Here is a 27,689-nt window from a genome sequence, read left to right as displayed (position 1 = left end):
CAATCATCATTCTCACAATCAGAGCTGTCATATGTGCACATGTTCAGAAGCAGCTTCTTGAAGACTTGTTGCTGTGAATAAATCTCATCTTCAAGATCTTAAACCTCTTCGTGTAGGAAATCCACTTCTTCAGTCAGAGTAATAATGGTCTCCTGGAGCTCTTCACCTTCACTTGTGCATGTTGACGCAGTTGCAGTTGCCGTCACTGGGGGCAGTTTTCTTCAATTTTTTTCTTGAGGCCAGAGGCTAAGTGCATTTGCACACTCTGACACAGGAGGGCCATTAATGGAAATTTGCAAGAGGCATTCCAGCATGTCATCTTTCAGTGAATTTCAAAGCCTTGCTTTAATGCACTTCAACGCACTTGCACCTCGTTCTGGCCAGGCATTTGTTACAGGTAGACTTTGAGCTACAGCAGCCAGCTTCACCAAGTTTGGGAACATAACTGAATGATGGAATACTGCATAGCTTGGTTAGCAACCACTCAGTTGAAGTTACTTCTGGTTGTTGTGCTTCAGTCGTGGGACATTCTGACTTCAAATCTTGTGCAATAAACTGAAAATGTTCCCATTCAGACTTAAGGGCTTCGACTTCCACATACCCTGTGGCGCCAAAGTGATCTGAGAGTGTGGCCATGTGGTTCATGCCGTAGATCTTGAAATCTGGGGCTTCCTTTACTGGGAGAACTTGCAAGTCGAAGATTGAAAAGGCTTGTACAAGTGGCAGAGAAGGGAATCTTGCTGCTATGTTCTCTTTCAACTTAGCCACATAGGATGTAATCAGATCATTTAGGAACGTGGTACTTGCTGGAGTTACTTTGATTCCAGCCAGGGCAAGTTTTCCATTCTCGGATAGATCAACACTCAGTGTTCTAAGAATTTCATCTTTCCTTTTCAGAACATCATGAAGCTTAGCAAGGCAGTAAGAAACAGCTGATGGCAGACCAGCAAAGCACAGTCCTCCATGCTGAAGAGTTTTGCTGAGAACTGCTAAGTGTGTGAGGATTTCTTTAAGAATGTAGAGTGTACCGATAAATTTGTGACTTCTGGTTTGCGTCAGTAGACCTGAAGTAGTAGCTTCACCCTCCTTAAAGAACTCAAACGTTTGCAGGTGTGCAATAAACTCTTGAACCATTGCCCTTACAGACTCATCAAAGGAAAGCCAGTGACTTGCAACTGCTTTCTTTGCCTTCTTCATATGCTTCTTTGCTTGGGAAAGCTGATCTTTTGGCAGAAGACTGAATAGCCCTGACTGCACAGCAGCAAACTTTGCTGTTTTCTTGGGGGAATACTCATAGAACTTCCATACTTGCAGCAGAAGACCTTCAACTTTCTTGATATAATTCAGCTCTTTAGAAGCATCTGCACATGCAAGTGCGAGTCTGGCACACACAGTGGATGTTAATTAGATCTGGTACTTCTCTCTTTATGATTGCTGCCATTCCATTGTGCCTGCCAATCATTGCTCCTGCTCCATCTGTAACACAACTTTTCATCTTCTTCAGTTCCAGCTGGCAATCCTCAACAATTTTCTTGAGACACTTGGCCAACTCTTGTCCAGTGGCAGCATTGGTCATATGTTCTGTGTGCAAAAAGTCTGTCTGGGGCATTCCACTTGCGTTGACATACTTCTGAGGATCCCGTCACATCAAAAAACAGGCAAAATTGACGACTTTTAATATTCCTTTATTTTCTCAACAGGTATTTACAATTGAGTGGCAAGTCATACCTCATTTGAAAGGTTATAGAACAGGCTTTCAGGGAAAAAAATTTATCCAAAACAAGACATTTTGAAATGTGATACCTTAATTAAATTTGCATAAATTAGCATAAATTAACAAAAAATTTTGGACAAAAGCCAACAAATTTCAAACTGGTGTAAGGCTGTGAGGAAAAGTTGAAAACAAAAATGTTCCTTGTCATATTGGCAACATGTCCAGCAATTCTGGCTGAAAAAGAATGAATATAGAATTTATTAGAGTATTATTTGTACACTGCAGTAAAAAGGTGAAAATAAGGAGAAGAAGAAAAAAATCTGAGAAAAAAAATTTATGAAGGGTGTGTCTATCTAGGGATACCCACCTACACCCCTGCCATCTCTAGGGAGGCCCCACAGCCAGAAAAGGAGAAATACAACCCACTTCCACCAATGCTATCTCTTGGTAGGCCCCACCACTAGAAAAATGAAAAACAAATATAAAGTGGGAGTGCCCCTCCCCCCAAGGGACCCACCTCCACCCCTGCTATCCCTTGGCAGGCCCCACTGCTTGAAAAAGAGAAAGAGAACCCCCCTCCATCAATGCAATCTCTTGGTAGGTCCCATCAAAGTATAAAGCTATTTACAACAGCAATATCAATCAGGTGGAAGAACAGAGTCTTCCACCATCTCAGGCATTTACGCAACACATTATTGGTAGCCAAAACTTGGTCTGATCTGTCCACTGCATTCATATACTTATTGTAAGTGGCAATGGCTTTGGGCTGCTGAATAACTTTTGTACTCCACACACCAGCTGTCTTCGTTTTTCGTTTCACCTGAATGGAATCATTTGCATTTTCAATAGTACTCAACATTGATTAAATTAATTAATGACTTTATCTTTGGTAGCTTTTCCCAGGAAGAGGAATACTTCACGGATAGAACCTTGTGATCTGTGCTGAAAGTGTTTTATCTCCTGTAACCCAAGCCTTTCCAACAATGTAATTAACGATGTTGCTTTCGTGTTTGCGATCTCTTCTTTGGCTATCCAGTAAAGTGTAGTGAATACCTTTAAGAGCACTGTATTCTTCACCATTTCCCTTTCTTGTACTTCCTTGTGGAATGGCGATGTTCTCTGTAGGTGCTCTTTATTGATGGCTGCCTCATGCATGGCACTGTTTGCGTGAAGTTTGATGGCTTGCATAATGTTACGAACACATGGTTTGGAGTTCCAAGTACTGTCACCATTTGTTGGACTTGCGGTGTCATGACAACAGCACAGGAAACAAAACGTTCCGACATTTTCTACATACACAAGCCACCAGATGGCTGTCGATCCATCAAACACGTTCTGATTTTCATTTTGTTTAAACAACCATTGATGCTGGAAACGGTAGATCTGTTTAGATGTTTCTGAATATCAAGACACAGTATTTCTGTTAATTTCATGTTTAACTCTCCATTTGCTTTTTGTTTTGAATATGGTTTGATGTTTGCTAACAGTTATAATAATTTGTTATTATGGTCAAATGCATAAAATGGGAGTGAAACCGGAAATAAAAATTATAATAACATCTCTACATTACTGAGCTGTCTTACCTTTAGAGGAGCTCAAATAAGCTGGATCAGACATTGAACATCTCTTTCCGTTACAGTGGTAATAAGAATGAAATGCTTTAACATTTCTAGACTCGGGAAATTTTTCTTCCACTCTTTGTAGCATAATACTCGGTTCTACCGGCTGCTCACGTGTGGCTGAAGTACTTGCAGTACTTGAAGCTGTGATCGCTGGTATTTGTTGACCGCCTCGACTGGCTGTTTTGTGACCTTCCTCATTTCCATCGGTCTGTTGAGATTTAGAAAAAAATTTGTCTATCCCAGGCTGTTTTGACGTGGGTTCTTTTCTCTTATTCATATTAAAACATAACTTTCTCGACTCTACACACATGCGGGACCAAACACGGTCGATCAGCCTGGACAACACTCTACATCGGTCAGCGGAATTTCTCAAAAGGTAGGAGCAGTGCATGCGTAATAAGTTTTGCTAAAAATGGCGTCTGAATGTAATTCACGGCGATTAAGCAAACTGAAAGTTCATCTCCAGGGTGAAATATAAATAGTAGAACCAAGGAGGCAAGATACCAAGAAACAGTTATGTTTATTTCAACAGGTAAATGTTTAAAAATAAATTAGGTAAGAGTAGCATTTTCGTACCATCAATCGACATCTTCACCCGTAACATCGAGTGAACTCAGCTGTAACAGGTGTTACGGGTTACGGCCCTTAATGACAGCCCTGAGCGATGTCTGCCCAAGTCCTCGTTGGAGACAGAGGTACCCCCGGTATCACTGGATACCCAAGATGTCAATTGCAGGAATCGGTCGCCCAAATACACACAAGTGGGGTTGTGGGTTTACAATCCACGTCTTCCTCTTTCCTTTTTTATAATAAACTGAAGCAAATTAAGTAACTCATGCAGGAAAAGTTAAACCAGTAGTGGAACCTTCATCAGTTAGATGGCTGTCTGTAGAGGCATGTGTCAAGATGAAATTTGAGTACTTTGACTCACTAGTTATGTCGTTGGAGAAATGAAAAGAGTTCTAATGCTACAGCTGTTGGAATTTGGCAGTTCAAAGCCTCGGCACAGTTCCTTCTAACCACAGCTTTGTTGATTGATGTTTTATCCGTTATTGGAACACTTAGTCTTCTGTTTCAGAAGGATATTGCCAACTTTTCTGTCATTAAACACAGTGTCACTTCAACTGTTGAGACAATTCAAGGGAAGATTGATGGATCTCCCACAGTAAACAGTGTGGCAGACCTAGGTGATGTTCCAGGCACGGGGAAGAATAGCTACAAGGGAGTGGGAATTGCTGACAACAACAACGTCAGAACCAGGTTAAACTCAGTACAAAGGAGACACCTGAACCAGCTTAGCAACAACCTACACAACAGGTTTCCAGAAGATGACCTAGAGCTACTGGAGTGTTTTGACGTCATCTTCAACCCTAGAAGACGGCTTGATGATGTAAGGGAGTTAGGAAACCATGGCATCTGACAACTTGACAAACTCTGTCATCACGTCAAAACTGTTCTTGACTCTGATAGGTGTAAAAACCAATTTCTTCAGTTCAAGCATCTAGTATGCAGTTGCAGAGCTATGAACTTTCAACAGTTCACAAGCACTCTCATCCAAGAGTATAAACATGTTCACCCTGATTTTGTGCAACTAGCTTTGATCAGTCTTGTAATCCCAGTATCAACCCAGCTGAGAAACGGACTTAATCCCGAACGGCTGAATAGAATGATGATAGTAAGACTAGTTGTACCCCACTTTGAAGATGTTGATTTTCCAACTGCAGCAAGAGCATTTAGCACCATGTTAACTTGTCAATAAGCAATATTCAAAATGGAGGGTAGGTGCCAATTGACAGCAAAGCAGGCAAAGAGCAAGTGTGGGCAAAATCCAAATAAAAGGGGTAACCATGGCAACCTCCCATGGGTCACCTCCCCTATAATAACAAATAATAATATTTAGTGAGGGAATCCAACTCGCCAAAGGCGGTTTTCAGTGGAGCCCTCCTAAATAAAAATCACCTGAAAATGACATAAATAAGAGTCACCTAATAAATTACTACAAGCTAAAATAAATAAGAGTAAAAAGAGTTTGTATTAGTTAAAAAGTTAAAATTCTAAAGATTAAAATTAGCTAAAATCATTCAAAAAAGTTTTCAGTTTTGCTTTAAAAATAGATAAAACACGTGTGTCTTTTAATTCACGCAGGAGGCTGTTCCAGTCCTTTGCTGCTTCATAAATGAACATTTGCTTGCCCCAGTTAGTGCGAGGCAGGGGCAAACGAAGATTGTTCAATTGTCTCGTATTGTGCAAGTGAACAGCTTGATTTCTAATGAAACCGGCACCTGTCACAATGAATTCTCAGTGGAGAATAAGTATATTTACCTAGACACAAGGGTCCACCATAAAACAAGAGGTGGGTGGGACGGGGCAAACCAAAAGCAAAGCGGCAAAGCAAAGCAGAGCAAAATCACAAGGGCAAAAAGGCAGAGGGTCCATTCCAAGGCTGTGCATGAAGAATCATAGGGGCTAAGATGTCCAGTCATGATGCAGAAATTTACAAACTTCTCCTGGGCACAAAAATAGGTGTGGCGCATTGAAGAAGCAAGACCTTGGTACATGAACAAAAGGCAGTCAGCTTCTAAATGACTATGGAAAGCTGGGCTAAGCGCTGAGGAGGAATGAGGATTGGAAACTTCTTGGCATGTGGCGATTGAGAATGAAAGGCCTGAAAATTGAAGCGAAACAAGGCATCAGCTATGGCGTTATTTCCTCCTGGAACATGAATTGCAGCAAATATAAAACTGAAGCAGGCTGCAGCTTTGAGTAAACTACGCAACAAATGCATAATGTTTGGGTCTGGAGATGTCTGTGAGTTAAGAATGTGAACAACAGTTTTGCTATCAATGTGAAACAAGATATGCCTGTGGGACCAACCAGGACCCCAAAACAACAGGAAAAAGTTGCTTGTAAGTAATGGACAGTGGAAATTGGAAAGTAGACCACCGACCATTGCACCATTTGTTGTCCATAAAAGCACCATAAACAATAGCACCAAGTATATCAGAACTGCCGGAAAAGTCAGGCAAAGGCTCAAGGGTGGGAAAAGGGAAAAAGGATATTCCATTCCACTGACCAAAAAATTCTACCCACCAGGCCAAGTCGTTTCTAAACTCATTAAGATGTATGAGATGAGAATCATTGCAGAAACAGGACAATAAATCAATCGTCCGGCGAAGAAAGGTGCGACCTGGCCAAACTACCATGCAGGCATGATGCAAGCGACCAATCAATGATTGAAGATCTTTTTTAGTACAACATTTGCGGGTTGACCAATGGGAGGGAGCCACTTGGAAAGCAAAAATCATATCTGCTGGAAGGCGTGCAATCTCAGCTGCGGTACATGATTCAATTCCCAGAAACACCATGCAGGAGGCTGGACCCAAGCATTTCTGAGGATGTAAAGGAAAACCCAACCTGGCAACCACTGCTACTGCTACAGCTACTTGAAGGTTGGAGGCACAGACCACTGAGTTTGCTGGAGCTGCCATAATGAAATCATCTAAATAATGCAACAAGTCCTCAATGCTGTGGTTATGGACCAAAATTCATTCAACTAATTCTGCAACTTAGTTGAAAGTAGCTGAAGCTGAGCGATTGCTTGCCCCGATCAACAGCAAAGAATTGTGTATAATGGTCACAAGTGGGTACACTCATTAAAATTGCACTCCCAAATGGGCTCATTGGGAATATGTATGGCCCACTTGGTATGCTAATCACCTACAATATTTTTTTTATTACAAAGATTTAAGTCCAGATTTTCACAATAGAGTAGGTTGCTTTTGGTAGAGATAGGGTCTGTGTTGCCTTTTTTTTAAATCACAGGTTTGCAAAGTGCCCAGTACAGTTAATAATAATAATAATAATAATAATAATAACAATGATGATAATAATAATAATGATGATAATAATAATAATAATAATTGGAGTGACAACAAAGATAGAGCTCCTTCAGAAAGCAGCATTACTAGGAACAGCAAGATCACTAAGAAAAGTACTCGAGGCGTGAAGCTACAGGTCATAGCTTGCCCTTGGGTACATGAACAGTACCAGCTAAAAGACCAAGAGTAAACTACAAATGAGTAAACTTAACACAACAAAACACAACTGACCGCCAAGTAATGAACAGTTTGTCCTTAAGTTCTTACAGCACATGGTAAAATGAGCTGTATTGTTAAATCAACACTAGACTCAGTAGAAGCAGACAGTCCAATCTTTTATCATAATATTTTCGTAAACACAATGCTTTGGCCCTAGCACAAGGCACAATAATTAACGTGTACAAACTGTTAAACCACAAAATTTGTAGCCTGCAGTACAGGCATCTTATTTGGGTGAATTAGCATTACAACCTTGCGACCGCCTTTTTAGACTACCATGTTAGACGGTGGGGGATGGGGGAGGGGAAAAACGAGAAGACGCCTGCCAGAAAAACCCGTTAAAATGCGAAACACCTCCCGATTAGTTGCGCTTCACTGCATTTTCGGAAATGAGCGGGTAACCAATCAAAATGAGGTTTTCTCGACACTGGAAGTCTCACAAGGGTACACACCACGAGAAGTTTGTGCCAAGCCGCAGGATGTCTTGCATTCTCACAGAGGTACTGTTACGCTAGCAACTTACGACGTACAGAGTATTTAAGAAATACCGGCAACTGATGAGATCCACATGGAGGATCGAAACCATGGTCTTGCGTGAACTAAGCCGAACAATGGCATGTAAAACACGCAAAACAGTCAACAGGACTTGCACGTAAACAGCTACATTTGAATCATGTGGTGCCAGAACAACCAAAGGAGGAATGAACCTATACACCGAGCAAGAGAAACAAGCTCGATCAGATAGCTGCAAGAAACATAAGAGTGTCTCTAGACAAACGTATAGCTTTCTCAAAGTAAAGCTATGGCATCTCCGAAGGAAATCGTTCGAGAACAAATATCATATCCGTGATAAGGATCTACCTACTGTGCTTGCCAACAGTTCTAATCACAGCCGGGCCCGGCATCACAATATAGAATGCAAGTAAGCAACATGTTCATGGTAAATTTCATATTTTGTCCCTCAAAAGCAAATTCTTGGAGACTTGAAAGCATATCTTGCAATAGAAATGAGCCTAAACAATGCATAAACACATAGCAAATTACAGAGGTGTCAAACTCAACGAGTCGACATGCAGGTAACAGTGCAAACCATGCAGACCTATGACCTATAAAAATTTGCCATAGCACGATCTAACGGCTCAACTCTGCTTAAAATTCTTCCTTATTACACAACATGAAGTGCCCTTCATGAACACGAGTGAAGTGACAAGAAAGGTCGAGTGACCGAACAGAGAACGGCAAATGTACAAATGTCACGAACTGTAGAAGTCGTGTAGGCTAGTCAACCCCATTTTACGTAAATATTAAGCTTTTCCCAAACCCAGTAGGTAGCACTGTCAACAGATCTTTTCCGGATACCAGTGTGGAAATTGCGTCTTTTTGCTCCGTTCGTAATTTGTGAGCGAGACATTCCAAGTTCACATAAATGCTTAAGCGATTCCTTGAGAGCAGAATCGCAACTAACAACATCACTTTCGACAGAGTTCGCCATGTTTCTTACCCGCACGAACGAAACGAAACTGATTGACAGGCAGGGTCAAGCCGCACCAATCAGAAACTCTGCTCGTGGGCGAACGGAGTTTCCTAAAAGAACAATAACCTCGGGCAGATGAGAGTTTCTTCGCTCCACCCCCTCCCCCATCTTTCCTCTCGCTTATCTTCACCCCTTGGTAAAACTTTCTTTCTCTCCCCAATCTTCCACTGCATGAAAAATTCAAGATGGCGGCTAAACTTTTTACGATGTGAGCGCTTGCTCGCAAAAATCTTGCCTGCTCTGCATGCTACAAAATTTGTTAAGTACGATTTAAGTGTGTTCTTTCTTGAATTATCTTACCTAAGATCTTACTTCTTAACCAGATTTTGCAGTATGGTCATCAATGCCTGTGAAATCTGCATTTGCTGCTGTTTGGTTCTGTAGCAGTTCAATCTGTAGCTCTTGTTGTCTGGCTCTCACATCTTGCTTCTTTTTTGCAGCTCTAGCTCCTGTTGGCAAATGAAATACACACTTTAGGCTTTTTCTTTCAAGAGTTCAACTGCATCACCCCCGCTTCTTCAGTTCTTTTTGGCGCTGCCTCCAGCGGATTCATTTGATATTTTTTTCGAGATCATGCATTCCATGAAGTGATTTCTTCAGCTGCCTCTTTATCATTTGACTTTTTCTTGTCTTTGGCAGAAAAGCTATCTTCTTTCTCACATAACCCTTCTATGAGCGCATCATTTTTGGATAACTCACAATCAATGCCACTGGCTTGTAGCTCTTCTCATTGCATGTGTTTAAACTTGCCTGAGGCAGATTCCATCGGTCCCTGACTCCCCTCTTCTCCTTTATCATAAATTTTGGATTATCAAGCTTGTTCAATCTTTCCTAAATTGACTTCCAGATTTTGCCACAGTCTAGACTGCCTTTCTTGAACTGAAACAATTTGCTAGCAATCATTTCACGCAACAGGAGAATGTCATGGTCATCTGTCCATTGCATTACAGGTTGTTTTTTGGCAGCCATCTTCACGCTAGAGGGTAAAAAATTCAAAAAAATGACTGTAAATACTTGAGAATCACTCATACAAGTGCCAAAACGATAGAATAATATTTTAAGTATCACTAAGTACAAAACATTGCAGGTGAAATGATATGAAAGTATAAAAATTGTAAAAAACAGCATTCAGAATAATTCCGGAGCTTCAAAATAAATCCGGAGTCCAGATTACCCTTGTGAGATAACTTTAAGAATTCCTAGGAATTCCTAGGAATTTCCTAAGAATTCCTAGGAAAAAATTCCTAGGAATTCCTAGGAATCGAAGGTGTGAATTTTCACAGTAATTTGGACTCGGAATTCCTAGGAATTCCTAGGAATTCCAAGTTTACATGGAGCTGACTTGGAATTCCTAGGAATTCCTAGGAATTCCAACTGAAATATACTCACCTTGGAAATTCCTTAAAATTCTAAAAAATTCCTAGGAATTTCTGAGAATAACTTGGAATTTGTAGGATTTTTTGAGAATAAGTTGGAAGTTTTTGGAAAATCTGAGAAAAACTGGGAATTTTGTATCATTTGTAGGGCAGACAAAATTTTGATGATTAATGTCCAGCATTAAAATAGCAAATAAAGTCACTGATATCACATCAAACAGGTTTTAAATCAATGGTTTATTACATTGGCTTTCATGAATTTAAACATAAGAATAATTATCCTGTTTCTTTTTCATTACATCAAGAGTAAAAAGTAAAACTGAAAACAGATAATTTATGAAGGTCAAACTTTTACATGTTTGATAAAAAGAGAACTTTTTCAGATAATTTACTTACTTTTTTGGTTTACTAATCCAACAATTTTCCATACACAAGATTTTAGCTTAAATTATTGTTATTATGTGGAACAAATCTGGATTTTCGTGAATATAAGGAATCAATGATAAGAACAAAACTGAAACAATCCTTAAAATTAAAAAAAGGCTGAGTTTGGGCAAACTTAGCTGCTGTTCAGTTATTTCTGTTGATTCCACAGCTTCTTTTGTTGCCCTCTAATTAGGGTGTCAACAGCTAGCCTCTTCATGTTCATCTTTGTTGTACGACACCTAAAACAAAATTAAAAAAATACATTACATTGCGATATATATGAGGTACTGTAAGACTGAGATCCAAATATTTATGTGCTCACAGTTTAATACATGCAGCTAATTAAGACCTGACTGTAAGCTGGTTGAAATGTTAAAAGAGAAGACTTGATAATTGTGAAGGTGCTTGTATACTATTGATAAATATGTTACATAAATCTTGTGTCTACAGTAGATTAAATCAAGGTTTTCCTTCTTCTATAAGTGTATCAACAACTCTCGAATTGGATACACTGTATATATATCACGGTTTTTAGCCAAATTTAGATATTAGAAATATTAAAAAAGACACTTAAAACATTAAAGGAACATTTACACTGTAAATAATAGAGTAAACACAAAAGAATATACAGATGGACAAAAATTGAAGATCAACACGGATTGCCATACAGTCAGGCTGAAACACACAGGAGACATCAAACTCATGCACACTGTGGCTGCCTCGGAGTTTTTGTCAAGAACAATGACTGGGATCAGAGAGAACTGCTATATTTATTTCGTTTGAACAAGTGAGGCGAGAGAAACGACTTGTTCCTCGCGAATCAAATTGTTCAGGCACGCACTCTGGGCAACCTAAATTGTTTCAACTCTGCTTTAGCCAGAATTCATTTCATGCCATGACTGAGTGACCCACTCGTGTATGATTCGTGATGATAAAGTTCATTCAAAAGCTTTTGTCTAAATACAAGAATTTACGTTGTATAATATAAGGTTACTTGAATTCGATTACTCACCAAATAATTCTGTATACGGCTAATCTGCCCTTTGAATTTTTCCCCGTTGAAACATCAACAGGAAGACTTTCTTTTAACTCCAAATCTTCGCCAAGAATAACTTGTTTCTTGTTAATGACACTCGCGCTGTTTTCTTCTGATCACAGGACCGCCACAAAAACCATTTTGATATAATTTTGGAAGTGAAATCTACTAAAACGCACGAGCGATCAACCGTTAACGCTGAATTCAAAGATGGGCGCCAAAAGAGAATGAATAACGCGATCTTTGTCACATTCAGTCACCAGGATAGTCACGTGAAAATTTGCGTGCTGTGATTGGTTCAGTTGATCAGTTGAGGAGAGAATGGAAACTAGAGAAGAAGGAGAGAGAGACTGGCAACGTGGTTGCCGGAGCAGTCGCTTTCGATGGCAAGTCTGTTTCCCTTTCCACGCTGTTTTGGTGGTCTTCTGAAAGATGGGTCTTGCTTCAAAAGGAAATAACTACACAAACTTTTTACGAAGAAATCAAGGAGGAAAATGGAACGTACTTTAACTGGTTGATCTGTTCTCGATGGTTGTCAAGATAACAAAGGATCGTGAGGCACTTAAATCAAGTTCACTGCAAAGGTAAGGAATCCAATTTTATAGGGATTTTCTGTTGTGATGAGCTATAATTGTAAATAAATCAAACTAAGCAATGCATTGTGTGCTCTTTAAAAACCCCAAAGGCCGAAATTCACCTAAAAGGTTTCAGATCGACCTGAGGAACCGAGATAAATTCTGCGAAATAAGTTTAAGCTTGTTGTATTAGTCCACCAAATCTATTTTGAGAGCCCACGTGTTTCAAAACCCAGTCAGCACAATGCAGCAAGTATAAATTTGCAATGCTTGTCATTTTTCCTTTGAATTATTTATAAGGATTAACATGATATGAGATCTATAGTCTTTTCAATACATCAAGATGTAGGTTTTTTTATTTGCATTGTCATTTATTTATGTCAGTTATTTATTTGTTTCCCACTGACTCATAATCTTTTTGATTCTTTTGATTTTGTTGTGTCATGAATTAAAGTGACCGCGAGGACAAGGAAATGCAAGAAACATATTGATGATCCCACTATACCCATACCAAAATCTACAAGATTCGACCACATAAATTGCTTAAAGCAGTCTTCACAGACCAGTTGACGTCATCTCCCTCTCTTGCATCCCTTTTTCTTGGAGATCATTTCCAGCACATGAACAGAAAACCTCAGAGTTTTAGGCTCACGTGAGTGAGATGGCTGTTGGCAAAAATGTTGTGGATGACTTTGATGGATTATGGAGTGAACCTTTATGCAAGAATTGAAGCTTCACAGAAGCATTTGATGAAACCAAGTTGCCTATACCTGAAAAGACTACAGAAACACCAATTGATGTAATACACAACAACTCAGATTTGTCCACAGACAGTGATTCAGGTAATGACGTTGAAGTTTCAGTTGCGACTCCTCTGAAGAAATTGAGAACTCTGACACTGATGGCCATTCACTGGACTCCCCTGATGAAAGTGAAACTAATGGTTCCCAAGAAAAAACATTAATTTTTCTGCCAAAGAATATGCCTGTATGGCTATTCTGGCCTTAATTTCAAGACATTGTATGACAATGAGAGGCTGCTAAAGCTATCCTTGTTTTAATGAAACTACTGGTAATTTGTCCAGAGAATGTCACAGTACAGTTTTACAAATGTACAGCAAGTGTGTGGAAACTGTGAGCTTTTCATTTATGACATCTGTGAGAGATGTCTTCTTCTTTTTCCTGAAGTCATAAAGGATCAAGTCAAAAATTGTTCAACAGTGGGCTGTGATGGGTATGTGTGTGAATCTACAATTATATTACATATATACATGCATATATATACTTTTGGTTTTATTGAAATTGTAAATAATGTATATTCATTTATGCTGACAGAATTTTTTGCTTAATCTATTTATCAAATCTAAGAGCATCCATTTTTCTATCAGTTAAACTCTGGGTGTTTGATTTAAGGGTCCATATGGGCACATATACACTAACAAGTCACGTTGGATCTAAAAAGCAATGTTATCAGTGCTATAGTTTTATGTTGAGTTGTCAGACTTAAACTGGAATTAATGTACATTTGTTTGGAAATAATTATCTTGGGACTTGAGAACAATAAAAAGGTATGGAACTCCAGAGAAATGATCGTGTTGATTTTTACTAATTCACAGAAACTGATTCATGCACTGAGTTCATCTTTAATTTTGACATTTTGAGAAATTTATAGAAATTTCCAACAATATTTCATGTGTTTTAGCTATTCCCAAAAATTCCTACATATTCCAAACACATTTTTTAAAACAGTCTGGGAAATGATAGGAGTTCCTAGGAATTGCCAATAATTCCCAGTCATACTTTTCACTATTCCCAAATATTCCCAGAAATTCCAATGTCTTGGATTAAGAATAATTTGTATCGCTTGGAATAACTTGGAATTCCTAGGAATTCCCAATAATTCCCAGTCATACTTCCACTATTCCCAAATATTCCCAGAAATTCTAAGGTCTTCGATAAAGCATAATTTGCATGTCTTGGAACAACTTGGAATTCCTAGGAATTCCCAGACTACTGGGAATTTATTTCGCAGGGGTAACATTCGTATGATGCGCTATGATACGGTTATTATACGTACTATTCGTGCTTTTTCAGGTTAATAATCGTATAATACAGTGTTTTCAGTTTATTAAACTGGAAACCGCGCCTCTTACGAATAATAAACGTGACACTGTACGAATAATATCCGTACGTGGCGTTATTTTCAGGATATTATTCGTCCATGTAGCAAAGTTTACCGACGAAGAATTTAAGATCTTCATGCCGTTATTACGGTAAAAAATGTAACGGGCTAGAACTTCTAGACTGATGGCGTTTACGGCCAAAAAGTTATCTTTATTTGTTGACTTGACCTAAAACCATCGATAAATCTAATCAGTGAGCTACATTTTCCCTAAACGACTGATGTTTTCTATAAAACAGTTATAGCCACGAAGGATACGCGATCGATGCAAAGACATGTCACCGATCGACCCGCTGCATATTTTGGTATTTCTTCGAGCAATGTTTATGGTTTCATACGAGCTCTTTTTACAGTCAGAAAGTATTTCATAGCGTCCCGAAAATGAAAAGTAAAAGGAGCAGTCGATTAGTTAAAATAAAATATTCGGTGGCTATGGGTTATTCGAAAGTGAAACCAACAACAACAGTCAATGGTTTAGCTCGTTACCGCAGGACATGACCCGGCGTTCGTGTTTCTTCTAAAAGTTATAACTTGGAACAGACTTTTCTCATTTGCAGTCACACAGGAAAAATACATTTCATGTCGTTCCGAAACTTAAAGTGGACAACAACGGTTGATTTCATGCTTTTCAAGGGTTTATCCGTAACGTAATCAAATCAAAACGAAATCAACAACTTCGCAGCAAGTATGCAAGTTCGATGTGTCAAAACATTGGCGGTCAAAATTTGTCGTGTTTACGCGAATGTTTGGCAAAGAGTACGATTTAAGTGTACCTATGGAAAGTATGGCTTCTTTGGTAAAGGTATTATTTATTGAATTCCTTAGCAAAGCAATGAACAGGCATTTCCGTGAAAGATAATAATAAATAGCCAGTTGAACGAAACACGCAATGAGTGAAATGTATTAATTATGCAAATAAGGTTGGAATTGCCAAAGAACTGCCGGCGCCGAGTTTCAATGGATTGGCCCAATTCTTTGTTTGTTTTAGAAAACGAAGTACACCGACATTGATAAACTGAAACACTGTGAAAAATAGTCAAATATTTCTAAAGCTCTTTTCTAAAGCCACGGACTTAAACGCTTACAAGCCAGGTTTTTAACAAACTCAGACGATATGATCGATCGCGAATGCTTTGTTCACCGTGTTTTCAGTCCAAGCATGCAACTTACGAATAATAAGCGTTGCATTGTACGGTTAACATCCGTGTTTCGCTAAGTTTCCTGGTTATTAAACATATGTGAAACAAATTTATGTGGATCCGGCGACAGTAATTTAACGGCGGAGAAAGAAAAGCGCGGCAATTCGATCCTGATCGCTGGAGCTAATTCTTCGACTTTGGAGCAGAGCTGAGCCAAAAAAAACAAAATGCAAATAAAAGTAACCTTAGACCGAGCGTTGCATTGTACGGTTAACATCCATGTTTCGCTAAGTGAAACAAATTTAAGTGGATCCGGCGACAGTAATTTACCGGCGAAGAAAGAAAAGCGCGGCAATTCGATCCTGATCGCTGGAGCTAATTCTTCGACTTTGGAGCAGAGCTGAGCCAAAAAAAACAAAATGCAAATAAAAGTAACCTTAGACCGAGCTTTGCTGAAATCATTTTATCTGAGATCTTCTGATAAATTTTCCTTGACACTGCCGACAAAGATTGTTTATAAACTAAAAAGCGAAATTGTCCCACTTTTCGCCAAGTCGCAGCGATCGATAGTGACATCGCAATGCCCCGTTTTGTGACCTCAAGCTTATATACCTAAAAGATGTAGCTTGTCCAAGATCTTTTCGGTATATAAGCTTAAGTGAAATCCCCCGCTTTGGTTAATTTTTGGTTGGTCTTTCTAGTTTTTCGAAACTGTGTTGTCAGGCACTGTGAGGTCACAAAACGGGGCATCGCTTTTTAGTTTATAAACAATCTTTGTTGGCAGTGTCAAGGAGAATTTATCAGAAGATCTCAGATAAAATGATTTCAGCAAAGCTCGGTCTAAGGTTACTTTTATTTGCATTTTGTTTTTTTTGGCTCAGCTCTGCTCCAAAGTCGAAGAATTAGCTCCAGCGATCAGGATCGAATTGCCGCGCTTTTCTTTCTCCGCCGTTAAATTACTGTCGCCGGATCCACATAAATTTGTTTCACATATGTTTAATAACCAGGAAACTTAGCGAAACACGGATGTTAACCGTACAATGCAACGCTTATTATTCGTAAGTTGCATGCTTGGACTGAAAACACGGTGAACAAAGCATTCGCGATCGATCATATCGTCTGAGTTTGTTAAAAACCTGGCTTGTAAGCATTTAAGTCCGTGGCTTTAGAAAAGAGCTTTAGAAATATTTGACTATTTTTCACAGTGTTTCAGTTTATCAATGTCGGTGTACTTCGTTTTCTAAAACAAACAAAGAATTGGGCCAATCCATTGAAACTCGGCGCGGCAGTTCTTTGGCAATTCCAACCTTATTTGCATAATTAATACATTTCACTCATTGCGTGTTTCGTTCAACTGGCTATTTATTATTATCTTTCACGGAAATGCCTGTTCATTGCTTTGCTAAGGAATTCAATAAATAATACCTTTACCAAAGAAGCCATACTTTCCATAGGTACACTTAAATCGTACTCTTTGCCAAACATTCGCGTAAACACGACAAATTTTGACCGCCAATGTTTTGACACATTGAACTTGCATACTTGCTGCGAAGTTGTTGATTTCGTTTTGATTTGATTACGTTACGGATAAACCCTTGAAAAGCATGAAATCAACCGTTGTTGTCCACTTTAAGTTTCGGTACGACATGAAATGTATTTTTCCTGTGTGACTGCAAATGAGAAAAGTCCGTTCCAAGTTATAACTTTTAGAAGAAAACCATTGACTGTTGTTGTTGGTTTCGCTTTCGAATAACCCATGGCCACCGAATATTTTATTTTAACTAATTGACTGTTCCTTTTACTTTTCATTTTCGGGACGCTATGAAATACTTTCTGACTGTAAAAAGAGCTCGTATGAAACCATAAACATTGCTCGAAGAAATACCAAAATATGCAGCGGGTCGATCGGTGACATGTCTTCGCATCGATCGCGTATCCTTCATGGCTATAACTGTTTTATAGAAAACATCAGTCGTTTAGGGAAAATGTAGCTCACTGATTAGATTTATCGATGGTTTTAGGCCGAGACAATAAACGAAGATAACTTTTTGGCCGTAAACGCCATCAGTCTAGAAGTTCTAGCCCGTTACATTTTTTACCGTAATAGCGGCATGAAGATCTTAAATTCTTCGTCGGTAAACTTTGCTACATGGACGAATAATATCCTGAAAATAACGCCACGTACGGATATTATTCGTACAGTGTCACGTTTATTATTCGTAAGAGGCACGGTTTCCAGTTTAATAAACTGAAAACACTGCATTATACGATTATTAACCTGAAAAGGCACGAATAGTACGTATAGTAACCATATCATAGCGCATCATATGAATGTTAATCTGGACTCCGGATTTATTTTGAAGCTCCGGAATTATTCTGAATGCTGTTAAAAGCAAAACTCACATTTTACAGGCGACGTCAAAATGAGGAAAACAAAGTCAGTGCAGAGTCGTGATGGCCTCGTTGGCACACGTGGATCGGAAGTAAATTTGACTTCCGGTTGCTGACGCCTCGTAGAAAATGTTAGGTGCTTAAGTTCCATAATGTGGCTGGCAGGGGTAGCTTATCTCTTAGCATTTGGCTCACCAATATTTACACTGGTGAATACTCAAGGCCTCATAGGTGTGTTGTGGTATTCTAATAAGGCCAGGTGAACATCTCTTCCTTCTTCAGCTACTTTCTTCTTGAGTTGCTTTGTTGCTCTAACTAATATTTCACTCTGGCCGTTTGATTGGGCATGCTGAGGGCTTCGTGTCTTGACTTCAAAACCCCAATCATTGGCAAACTGGATAAATTCCCTACTCCCAAATGGCATATTATCTGTGATGACAGTGTTGGGTATACCATGTCTTGCAAAGCAGGTTTTCAGGTATGACACCACACATATAGCAGTCTTGGTGATTAGTTTGGATACTTCTGGATATTTCGAATACTAATCCACAACCAGGAGGTAATCTTTTCCTTTGAATGTAAAAGTGTCCATTCCTAGCTTCGACTAAGGGCACTCAGGAATTTCATGAGGAATGAGTGGTTCCTGAGGGTTTCCAGGCCTGTATTTAGTGAAAGTAGGACATCTTCATGTGGTTTCTTCTATGTCTTGTCCCATTCCAGGCCAGTACATCATGGGTGACCTCGGGCTTTGCATTTCTCTATGTTCAGGTGACTCGTGGAGTTTTGTCAGGATCTCACCATGCATGCAGGTGAGTATAACAAGCTTCTCATGTCTAAATACTATGCCTTGCGTGACATGCAGCTTGTCCCAGGTATCCCAATACTGCCTTGTTCTGATGGGTGTGTTTCGTTTGTAGCCCAGCCATCCCTTGTTAATGAGCCCTTGTATCATTTGTAGACCTTTGTCTGCAGCTGTTACTTGCTTCAGAAGATTCAGCCTGTTTTCGGAAATTGATTGATTGATCATGCTCCTCCTCAGTTTCTCCAGCAACAATCATATCATCCTTGCTCCAGCAACGATCATATCCACAATGACCTCTACTCCTAGCATGTATCCAAACACTTTGTATACTCACTTCTACAATACCTGCAATGCAAAGCAGGTACCAAATGGCATACAAAGGAAGCAATATCTGTCAAAGGGGGTGTTAAAGGTGCACAGATAGGAGCTTTCCTCACTCAAAGGCACTTGCCAATATCAACTTTAAGATGATAAAGTAGAAGTTGAGGGGCCTTACTTTACCTGATAGAATTCAAATTGTTAAAACCTTTGCTTTACTAAATCTTATGTAGTACAGCTTAATCTAACAATGTTAAATGAAATAAATGTATACCAAGAGATACAGTACATGTAGCTAAAAACAATCATAAATTTCATAATTTCATCACCATAGTCTCCTTGTTTAAACTGTCCCAAGAAAAGATGTAAAATAAATCCTATCCACCTGGAATGTTAAGGTTCAAACGCCTTGTCTTCTAGTTTTCTGGTACCACTGCACTTTGAGAGTGCGAATCTGCACAGCAGAATATACCAGGTATCATTATGTGTGCCCATGACTTTGAAATTGTCCCCATCATCTGGAAACAAAGAAACAGTGACCTCTTTGTAGACATCAGGATTGTACAGGTCCATACAGAGGACATACTTTGGGTTATCCAGACAGGATGGGTCAGGATAAATGATAACCTTTCACTTGCCATAAGCCATAGGCTGTATACTGCCCCTTGTGTATGTATGAGACAGACGTTTGGGTGTCAGTGTAGAGATTACCATGAATGATAATCTCCTTGTTTAAACTGTCCCAAGAAAAGATACAAAATAAATCCTATCCACCTGAAATGTTAAGGTTCAAATGCCATGCCCTCTAGTTTTCTGGTACCACTGCACTTTGAGAGTGCGAATCTGCACAGCAGAATATACCAGGTATCATTATGTGTGCCCATGACTTTGAAATTGTCCCCATCATCTGGAAACAAAGAAACAGTGACCTCTTTGTAGACATCAGGATTGTACAGGTCCATACAGAGGACATACTTTGGGTTATCCAGACAGGATGGGTCAGGATAAATGATAACCTTTCACTTGCCATAAGCCATAGGCTGTATACTGCCCCTTGTGTATGTATGAGACAGACGTTTGGGTGTCAGTGTAGAGATTACCATGAATGATAATCTCCTTGTTTAAACTGTCCCAAGAAAAGATACAAAATAAATCCTATCCACCTGAAATGTTAAGGTTCAAATGCCTTGCCCTCTAGTTTTCTGGTACCACTGCACTTTGAGAGTGCGAGTCTGGATGTCAACTTTGCATAGCAGACTATACCAGGTATCATTATGTGTGCCCATGACTTCAAAAGTATCCCCATCATCAGGAAACAAAAGAACACTGACCTCTTTGCAAACATTAGGATTGTGCAGGTGCATATAGAGGACGTACTTTGGGTTATCCAGACAGGATGGGTCAGGATAAATGATAACCTTTCCCTTGACATTAGCAATAGGTTGCACACTGTGTGTATGTATGAGACAGACATTTGGGTGTGAGTGTCAACATTACCATGAAGGAAGCCTGGAACATGATACTATCTATCAACAAAGGAAAAGTAACCATTAAATGGCGTCGCTTGCATCATCTGATCATGTTTCGTGATCGACTTGTCTCATGTGTAATCCTGCCATACCTTTGGTATGCATAGGTAACCAGGCCATATCTTAGTCATTGTAATAAACAAGTAATAAATACATGTCTTCAAACGTATGTTACATGGTGTCGAATAGTGCATAAAAGAAACCAGAATGGACCAAGATTTCAAACCTCCTGAGTACCTGTCTTTACAGGGAAACCCTCCAAAAATTAGAGACCATGGATCCAGCAATTCAAGCTTTATTACCAAAAAAGAAATGACAAAGAAACCCGATTCAACCAAAATGGCCTTGTTGCTGTCTGCAATTGGACCCGAAGCCTTAGAGTGATTCAACCACTTCATTTGGACTGAAGGTCAAAATAAAAATAAATTTGAGGATGTGAAGACAAAATTTGAAAGCGAGTTTGCCAGCCAGAAGAGGTTGTATTCTGTAGATGTCAATTCTGGGATTGCTTGAGAACCACAGGAAACAATTTCAATTAATTTCTCACTTGGCTATAAACACTCGCCTTATCCTGTGAATTTGCGGAACCAGACAACATGATCAGATACAAGATTGTGTTCTCAACTGAAAAACCTGCACTAAAGGTGCGGCTGTTACATGAACTGAAACTAAGCCTTGAGAAAGCTGTTGACATACCTTGATCTTCAGAGCTGTCACACAAGGAACTCTTTGGTATGAAAGGTGCCAATGGATCAAACAAACAAGAAGTAGATGCATTTAGCACGAATCGTGTGAACAAACCCTATTTTTCAAGAGGTGGCAAACAGCCCCAATCTTGAGGCTGAGGCCATGGTAGCAGATAAAGTTACAAAAGGTGCAGAACCACACAAGTGCGAAACAAATGTCTAGCCTGGGGAAAGTCATACCTAAGATGTGGAGGTCCAAACCACTTCAGCAGCCAATGCAGAATGGGGAACTCCAATGTCATTGAAATGGTCACCCAAAACAACAGTGAGGATGAATTTTTTGTAGACTCACTCTGTGTAGGGAACATTAGCACCAATGACAACTTAGCATGGTACTCTGTTGCAATTGTAAATGACAGCAAATTGAAAATTAAACTCAATACTGGTTCTTCGGCTAATGAGGTTTCATGGAAAACATTCAAACTAAAGAACTCTCCTCCTCTACAGCCGACGAATGTATGCCTAAGAGCCTATGGCGACCATATTGCTAACCACAAAATTAAAACTAACCTGATGTGCAAAATAAACAACCTTGAAGAAGTCCTTGAATTTTATTTTGCCATGACAAAAGCCCCTCCCTATTAGGTCTGCAACAATGTGGAAAACTGGGCTCCTAACCCACCAAACCAAGAAGAGTGCTCAGTTATTCTCTCAAAGTTATTCACCCCAATCACCTCATGTAACAAGATGTCCTAGAAGAGTATAACGATGTGTTTGTTGGTCTTGGCAGGTTTGACTGCTATCATATCACTATTGACGATGTGGAGCCTGATACACGCACCCAGTAGAGTTTCCCATGCCCTGCCCAATTGTTTGAAAGAAGAGCTCTTTGAAATGGAGCAAGACGGGATCATGGCCAAGGTTGACAAACCAGCTGACTGGGTTAACAATCTTGTAATTGTTGAAAAGAAAGATGGCAGCCTGTGCCTATGTTTGGACCCTGAGGACTTGACTATATAAGGAGAATACTTCCAGATCTCTACTTTTGAAGATGTCATCTCAGGCCTACGAGGTAAAAGGTACTTCACTGTCTTGGATGAAAGGATTTATAGTTTCCATCTAGCAAGTATGGTTTGCACCTCAAAACTTTGGTAATGGCTCCCAAACTCGGTGGCACTGAGTTTGAGACAACAAAACAAATGTCGCTAAAGTTTCCATCTACAATGCAAATTTTCAGTACTTGTCCAAAAACTGGATTGTCATACTGATCTATGTCAATTTGTAATGTGCAGCCAGTTTTGTATTTAGTTCCAAGAATAGAAACCCATTTTAATCTACAAAACAAAACAGAAAAAGAAACAGGTCAACAGATATGGCATCACTTGAACATTGCTGTTGTCAGTTCATTTGAATTCAGTTTTAGCTCTGGCTTAATATGAACAGTAGATAAGTAATCAGAGAAAATGCTGGTATTGTGTGTTTTTATTGCGATAACTGTAGAACATTCTCACAGACATTAACTATGGCAGGGATGGCTTGGCAAACTACATATGTCGCTGATAACAATATGCCGTAAAACAATTCCAACAACCTCTGGTTGGAAAAAAGCTGATGACCAAATCAGTATACTGGTCAAAAACTGGTGCATGTAAAAAATTCACCCATCAGGGGAAAACATACAAAGTTAAACAAATGTGTGCTTAGGGTCATTGTCCTGCATGAAGCGGTGATCCGGGAGCTGCACGTTGATGAAAGGCACCAGATGGCTTTTAAGGATATCGCAGTAAAGGTCAGCGGCCATGATGCCTTCGAAGATGCAAATTTTCGTCCCACCTTGTCTGCTTATTCCAGCCCAAACGTGTAATTTCAGCGGGTGCTTCGGTTCAGGCTTTCTTCTTGCAGGTTCGCCGACTTTCCTGTAACATGTACGGCAAAATTGTTCAAGGGAGACTGAGCATTCATCAGTAAAAATGACGTTGTCAAAAGTATCGCCGGTCTCTAAAACTTTCTGGGTGAACTCTAAGCGTTTGACTTTGTTCACATCTCTAATCAGCTGACAGTATCTCGTTCGTTGAAGAGTCCAGCCCTGCTGTTTTTGGGATCTCCGCACTGTTGATGGATGGACCACGACTCCACGTCTGGCTAACTTCTTTTGGATCGCGCGGCTGGTTTCATCATCCTTCTGCATCTGATCTTCTATAAATGCTCTGGCTTCAGCATTTAACTTTCTGGGTCTTCCAGTACTCGTTCCTTTCTTCGTGGATCCCGTGAGTTTCAGTTTCTTGATTATACGCGTGACCATTGCAAAACTGACTTTCAAATCTTCTCCTTTTAACACCTTAAACATCTCCACTGGATGAAGATTTTGTCGATAAAGAGACTCAATTCGAGTACGCGTGTAGTTTGATATGGTGGACATGATTGCTCAGGAGTAACTGACAATCGATCTTTGAATGTATGGATATAAACAATGGTTGCCATGTTTACGTGACCATTTGCATCACACTGTGAGCATGGAGATGAAGTCTCAGGAGAGTTAATGAACTGGGTAAGTTTGAATTTTTAAATACAGAGGGATGTTTACATCTGTTTTTGAACATTGTTCATAGAGCGAATTTTCGTGCGACTTTTCGCCGTGCTGCGAACTCTTTCTCTCGAAAGTTCGTTACTCTCAACGATATTTCGCGTGAATATTCGCACGGTCTTGCGAAGAAGAGCCCGAATTATCGTTTTGATTAAAACAATAGACCTTTCGAAAATTCGTCGAACTTCGTACGAAAAATCGTTTCACTTGAAATTTCTTTAAATTTCATCGAAAAGCACTGAAAAGTCGCGAAAAGTAGCGAATTTCGTTTGCATTCTTTTTGCACAGTACTGTACATGCATCACAGTGTTGACATAATGGCAGACTATAACAGGCATTGAAATCAAACTCAGTACAAAATGCTTGTCCCTCTCTTGCCATAAAAACCACTCCAACATCATCTGGTTGGGAACATTGAGAACACAAAGAATAAAAAAGTGTAAGGGGGCACAGCTAATGACATCAAAGCACAAACGAGAGAATAACTACAGGATGATATGATAACGGAAATTGAAATCAAATATGCTCGAATATATGAATTTAGCTTAAATCCACCCAAACACTCAATGTTTTACAACATGTCAATCCTATGTTTATTCACATTGATGCCGATTTACAGATGGACAGCCCATATAAGTAATTCACAATAACAACAGAGATATACAAAATTCAGGTTTGGTAGGCTGATCATGCCAAATGGTTAAACTGATTTCAAAACTTTTAAGAGTCCCTGTCCATAAATATCAAAAATAACTCGGCAAGGGTCGAAAATCATATTTTTATGGTAGATAGGCTAGGGCATGACAAAAACTACTGGATAGTTTTTTTGGCAAGATATCCTTTTATTTCAAAGAAATATGAAAATTACCAAGTTCCGGTAAAATCGTCATTTGATGCACCATTTTATTAAAACAGTTTGAGAGCGTCGCATTCAAAACCACATCATTCTTCCATCTTTAAAACACTCAAATATTTTTGTGCAATGTTTAAATATGTACTGGGTTGATTTTAAAGAATGTTGCATTGTCTTTTTAGGAGCAAAATAATTAAATTTTGAAGACTTGTATTTCATTTACTTAAAAGTACTTCATGAATAGAATTAATTTTCACCATGTGCAAAACCTTCAAATGGATTAAGCTTCTGCTGGTTGAATTGTAGAAGGATGGTCTACAGATTCCTGTAAACATTTCTTTGGCCAAATGATTGTGAGCAACGTGAGATCTTTTTAAAGTACATCAAAAAAGCAAAGATTTGACCATCTGTCGTCAAATTTCAATTTACAGGTTACTCGTTTATTTTAGAATGCGCCACATGACTTGACCTATATTAAGTTGAAATAGACACGGCTGATAATTTCAAAATGCTCTAACCTTATTTGCTGTAAAAGCCGATTTGACATGTTTCTCTCACCATTCATCACACATAAAGCAGAAGTTTGCTTTTGTTTACATAACATCTGCTGTACATCGCCAACTGTCAACTTATTTAACAGTCGAATACCAAGAATCTGTGACCCTCTTTTGACACATGATCACTACTACATCTAAGTCAAGAACGGTTAAGTCATTTGTAGATAGTTGCTTGCTTTGCACTACACCGAAATATTACGTTTGATCATTATGGTTTGATCTATCGCTGCTTGAATTCTTGCTTGCAGCGGTTTCTTGTTTCTTCATCATGCAATGCTTTCATCCGATTTTAGGGGGTAGGGGTAGGACAATTTCTATTCTAATACATAAGGCTCCGAAAGGCTTGGAACCACTGGGAGCACACAATCTTGTTGAGTAGAAAGAGATTAAATTAAGAAATGAAAAGAATGAATAGTTTACCATTGCCCCTGTTGTCACCTTTTACTTGACCACTGCTACCTACATGCCCTCCATAATACTGTAACACTAAACTCGTATCTAGGTCTTTTCGCGCTGTGCAATTATTTTTGGTTTACATATGTAGCATATAATACAGTGGGCTACCCTTGGGGAAATGGGTGGCGAGACTGCTTAATAGGGGTTGGCTGCTTAATAGAGGTTGGTGTACCTTGGATATTTTTCACCATCGGGTTATAATTTTTTTGGTGAACACAGAGTCAATTCAAGAAAATCATTATAGACGTGTGTTTGAATTATCACTCATCACCTTCAACTTCAGACTCTCATCTGCCATTGCCCTTTGCAAAACAAATTTTTTAAATTTTGGGTAGCTGCTTAATAGGGGTGAAGACAATAGAGAAACCCCTATCAGAATGACCAAGTGACCGCAAATGCTTAATAGAGGTAACTGGTCAAGAGGGGTTTTATTTACAGTATTTTATGGACGATGATTTTGGACTGTACTGACAGCAGTCCTCTATTTTCTTTTACAAACATACCAATGCCTGGCTGGCTAAGCAAACAAATAAAATACACCAAATAAAATGGCATGGCCAGGGTTTGTTTACATAATTACTTATTAAATTTAGTCTTTTTCTCACGAATTAGACACGTGATTTCCTATTTTTATTTCAGCTAGTTCTTGGTTCATTGGTCTATAATTTGTCTATGGCGATTTTTTTTAAATTGTAGTGAGTACAGGCACTAGCTTTATCGGCTGTTGTCTGAAACATCAGAACATACAACAAACATGATTTGGAGGGCAACCCTAAAACCAGGAAGCCGGAATCCAGAATAGATACTGGACAAGGTAGAAAATGTCATAGAGAACAGGGTCTCTGTCGGTGGCAGCCCCCTGTACATTGATGGTCACGCCCCACTTTCAATGTCCAAAGACTGGCCTGGCTCATCTAAATAAATTTGTTTTTCCCAAGAGATATGAGACTAATTCCAGATCAACACTATTTCCACACTGATACTGTGACAAATCAGCACTACATATTCTTGCCAGGCATCATATTAAAACAATTTATAGAATGTTGCACACTTACATCTATAGGCTTCTCACTTGCAAACGCATCAGACCACACGTTGTTAAAAGATGCTAAATGACTGCCAGAATCTCACCGCAATAGCTTGTTGCTATTGTGCTACTCACTAGCCTTCTCAGAGCAATTTGATCTGGACAAGAACTGCCCTCTCACCAGAGCCAGGTTGAACAAAAGATGGGTAACTTAGCCTGCATGCCAGCAAGAAGGCTCCCATATTTAGGCCGGGGGCGCGAGTTGCAAAGCTGCAAAAAGGCACTCACTCACATGCCAGTGGAGAAAGGCACTAGACACTAGAGCCTGCTCAGACACTAGAGAGAGATACTAGAGCCTGCTCGCAGGCTATGGGTAACTCAATCACTAACCATGACTGGATAGTGATTTACCTAATGGATAGCTTTATCCAGCTTTTGAACAACTGGGCCAGCTAAGGGTTGTTCAGGACTAGTCAAGAACGTTTTAACAATTTCAATTGGTGATTGAAGTAAAGCAAAGAAAATAAGAAACAACAAAATAGTTTTCCCTATATTTATTTATTAGACATTGCTAAAGTGAATTATAGGCATGGCAAATGGTCCTTCAAAAACTCTATGTCTCGTAAAATTTTAGTCGAATTTCATGAGTCTCACAGTCTCATTTTTTAGCAGTTATGTGCATCTCGCAGTCTCGATTTTCCTACAAAGCTTTCTCGGAGTCCAGATTTTTTGCAAGGCTAAGGTTCTTGAAATCCCAATTCATTCCTTTAGCTGTTTTTATAAATG

At 39.3% G+C, this 27,689-nt stretch overlaps 3 protein-coding genes, 3 long non-coding RNA genes and 1 pseudogene across 6 annotated transcripts in view; 2 read left to right on the top strand and 5 right to left on the bottom strand.

Annotated features, from left to right (window-relative positions):
- Positions 1-5,229, top strand: part of LOC149117120 (uncharacterized) — an 11,704-nt gene extending 6,475 nt beyond the window's left edge. Inside the window, exon 4 of the mRNA XM_089283573.1 lies at positions 4,271-5,229. Within this exon, the coding sequence (XP_089139699.1) occupies positions 4,271-4,756 (486 nt within the window). The 3' untranslated portion in view covers positions 4,757-5,229. The remainder of the gene's footprint in view (positions 1-4,270) is intronic.
- The window catches only part of LOC149117105 (uncharacterized), a 256,173-nt gene that overhangs the window by 132,839 nt on the left and 95,645 nt on the right, over positions 1-27,689 (bottom strand). The gene's annotated exons all lie outside the window — the stretch shown is intronic.
- LOC149117122 (uncharacterized) lies at positions 193-329 on the bottom strand. The gene has a single exon (XM_089282788.1). The coding sequence runs from the start codon at positions 312-314 to the stop codon at positions 222-224; it is 93 nt and encodes a 30-aa protein (XP_089138914.1). The 5' UTR covers positions 315-329; the 3' UTR covers positions 193-221.
- Positions 290-1,212, bottom strand: LOC149117121 (uncharacterized). The gene has a single exon (XM_089282787.1). It carries the CDS (start codon positions 1,195-1,197, stop codon positions 346-348), a length of 852 nt encoding a protein of 283 aa, XP_089138913.1. The 5' UTR covers positions 1,198-1,212; the 3' UTR covers positions 290-345.
- Positions 9,276-10,027, bottom strand: LOC149117119 (uncharacterized; annotated as a pseudogene).
- Positions 10,566-12,088, bottom strand: LOC149117118 (uncharacterized). The gene is made up of 2 exons (XR_016205566.1): positions 11,782-12,088; positions 10,566-11,008 (listed from the first exon to the last, which is right to left on the bottom strand). It is a non-coding gene; the product is annotated as an uncharacterized LOC149117118 (long non-coding RNA).
- On the top strand, positions 12,164-14,094 carry LOC149117117 (uncharacterized). Its single transcript, XR_016205564.1, has 2 exons — positions 12,164-12,389; positions 12,835-14,094. It is a non-coding gene; the product is annotated as an uncharacterized LOC149117117 (long non-coding RNA).

The sequence above is a fragment of the Orbicella faveolata genome, unplaced genomic scaffold (genome assembly GCF_042242905.1).
Source record: "Orbicella faveolata isolate gen_17 unplaced genomic scaffold, um_ofav_v1 contig_12, whole genome shotgun sequence".
Taxonomy (NCBI): domain Eukaryota; kingdom Metazoa; phylum Cnidaria; class Anthozoa; order Scleractinia; family Merulinidae; genus Orbicella; species Orbicella faveolata.
This window is presented reverse-complemented; position numbering and strand designations above follow the sequence as displayed.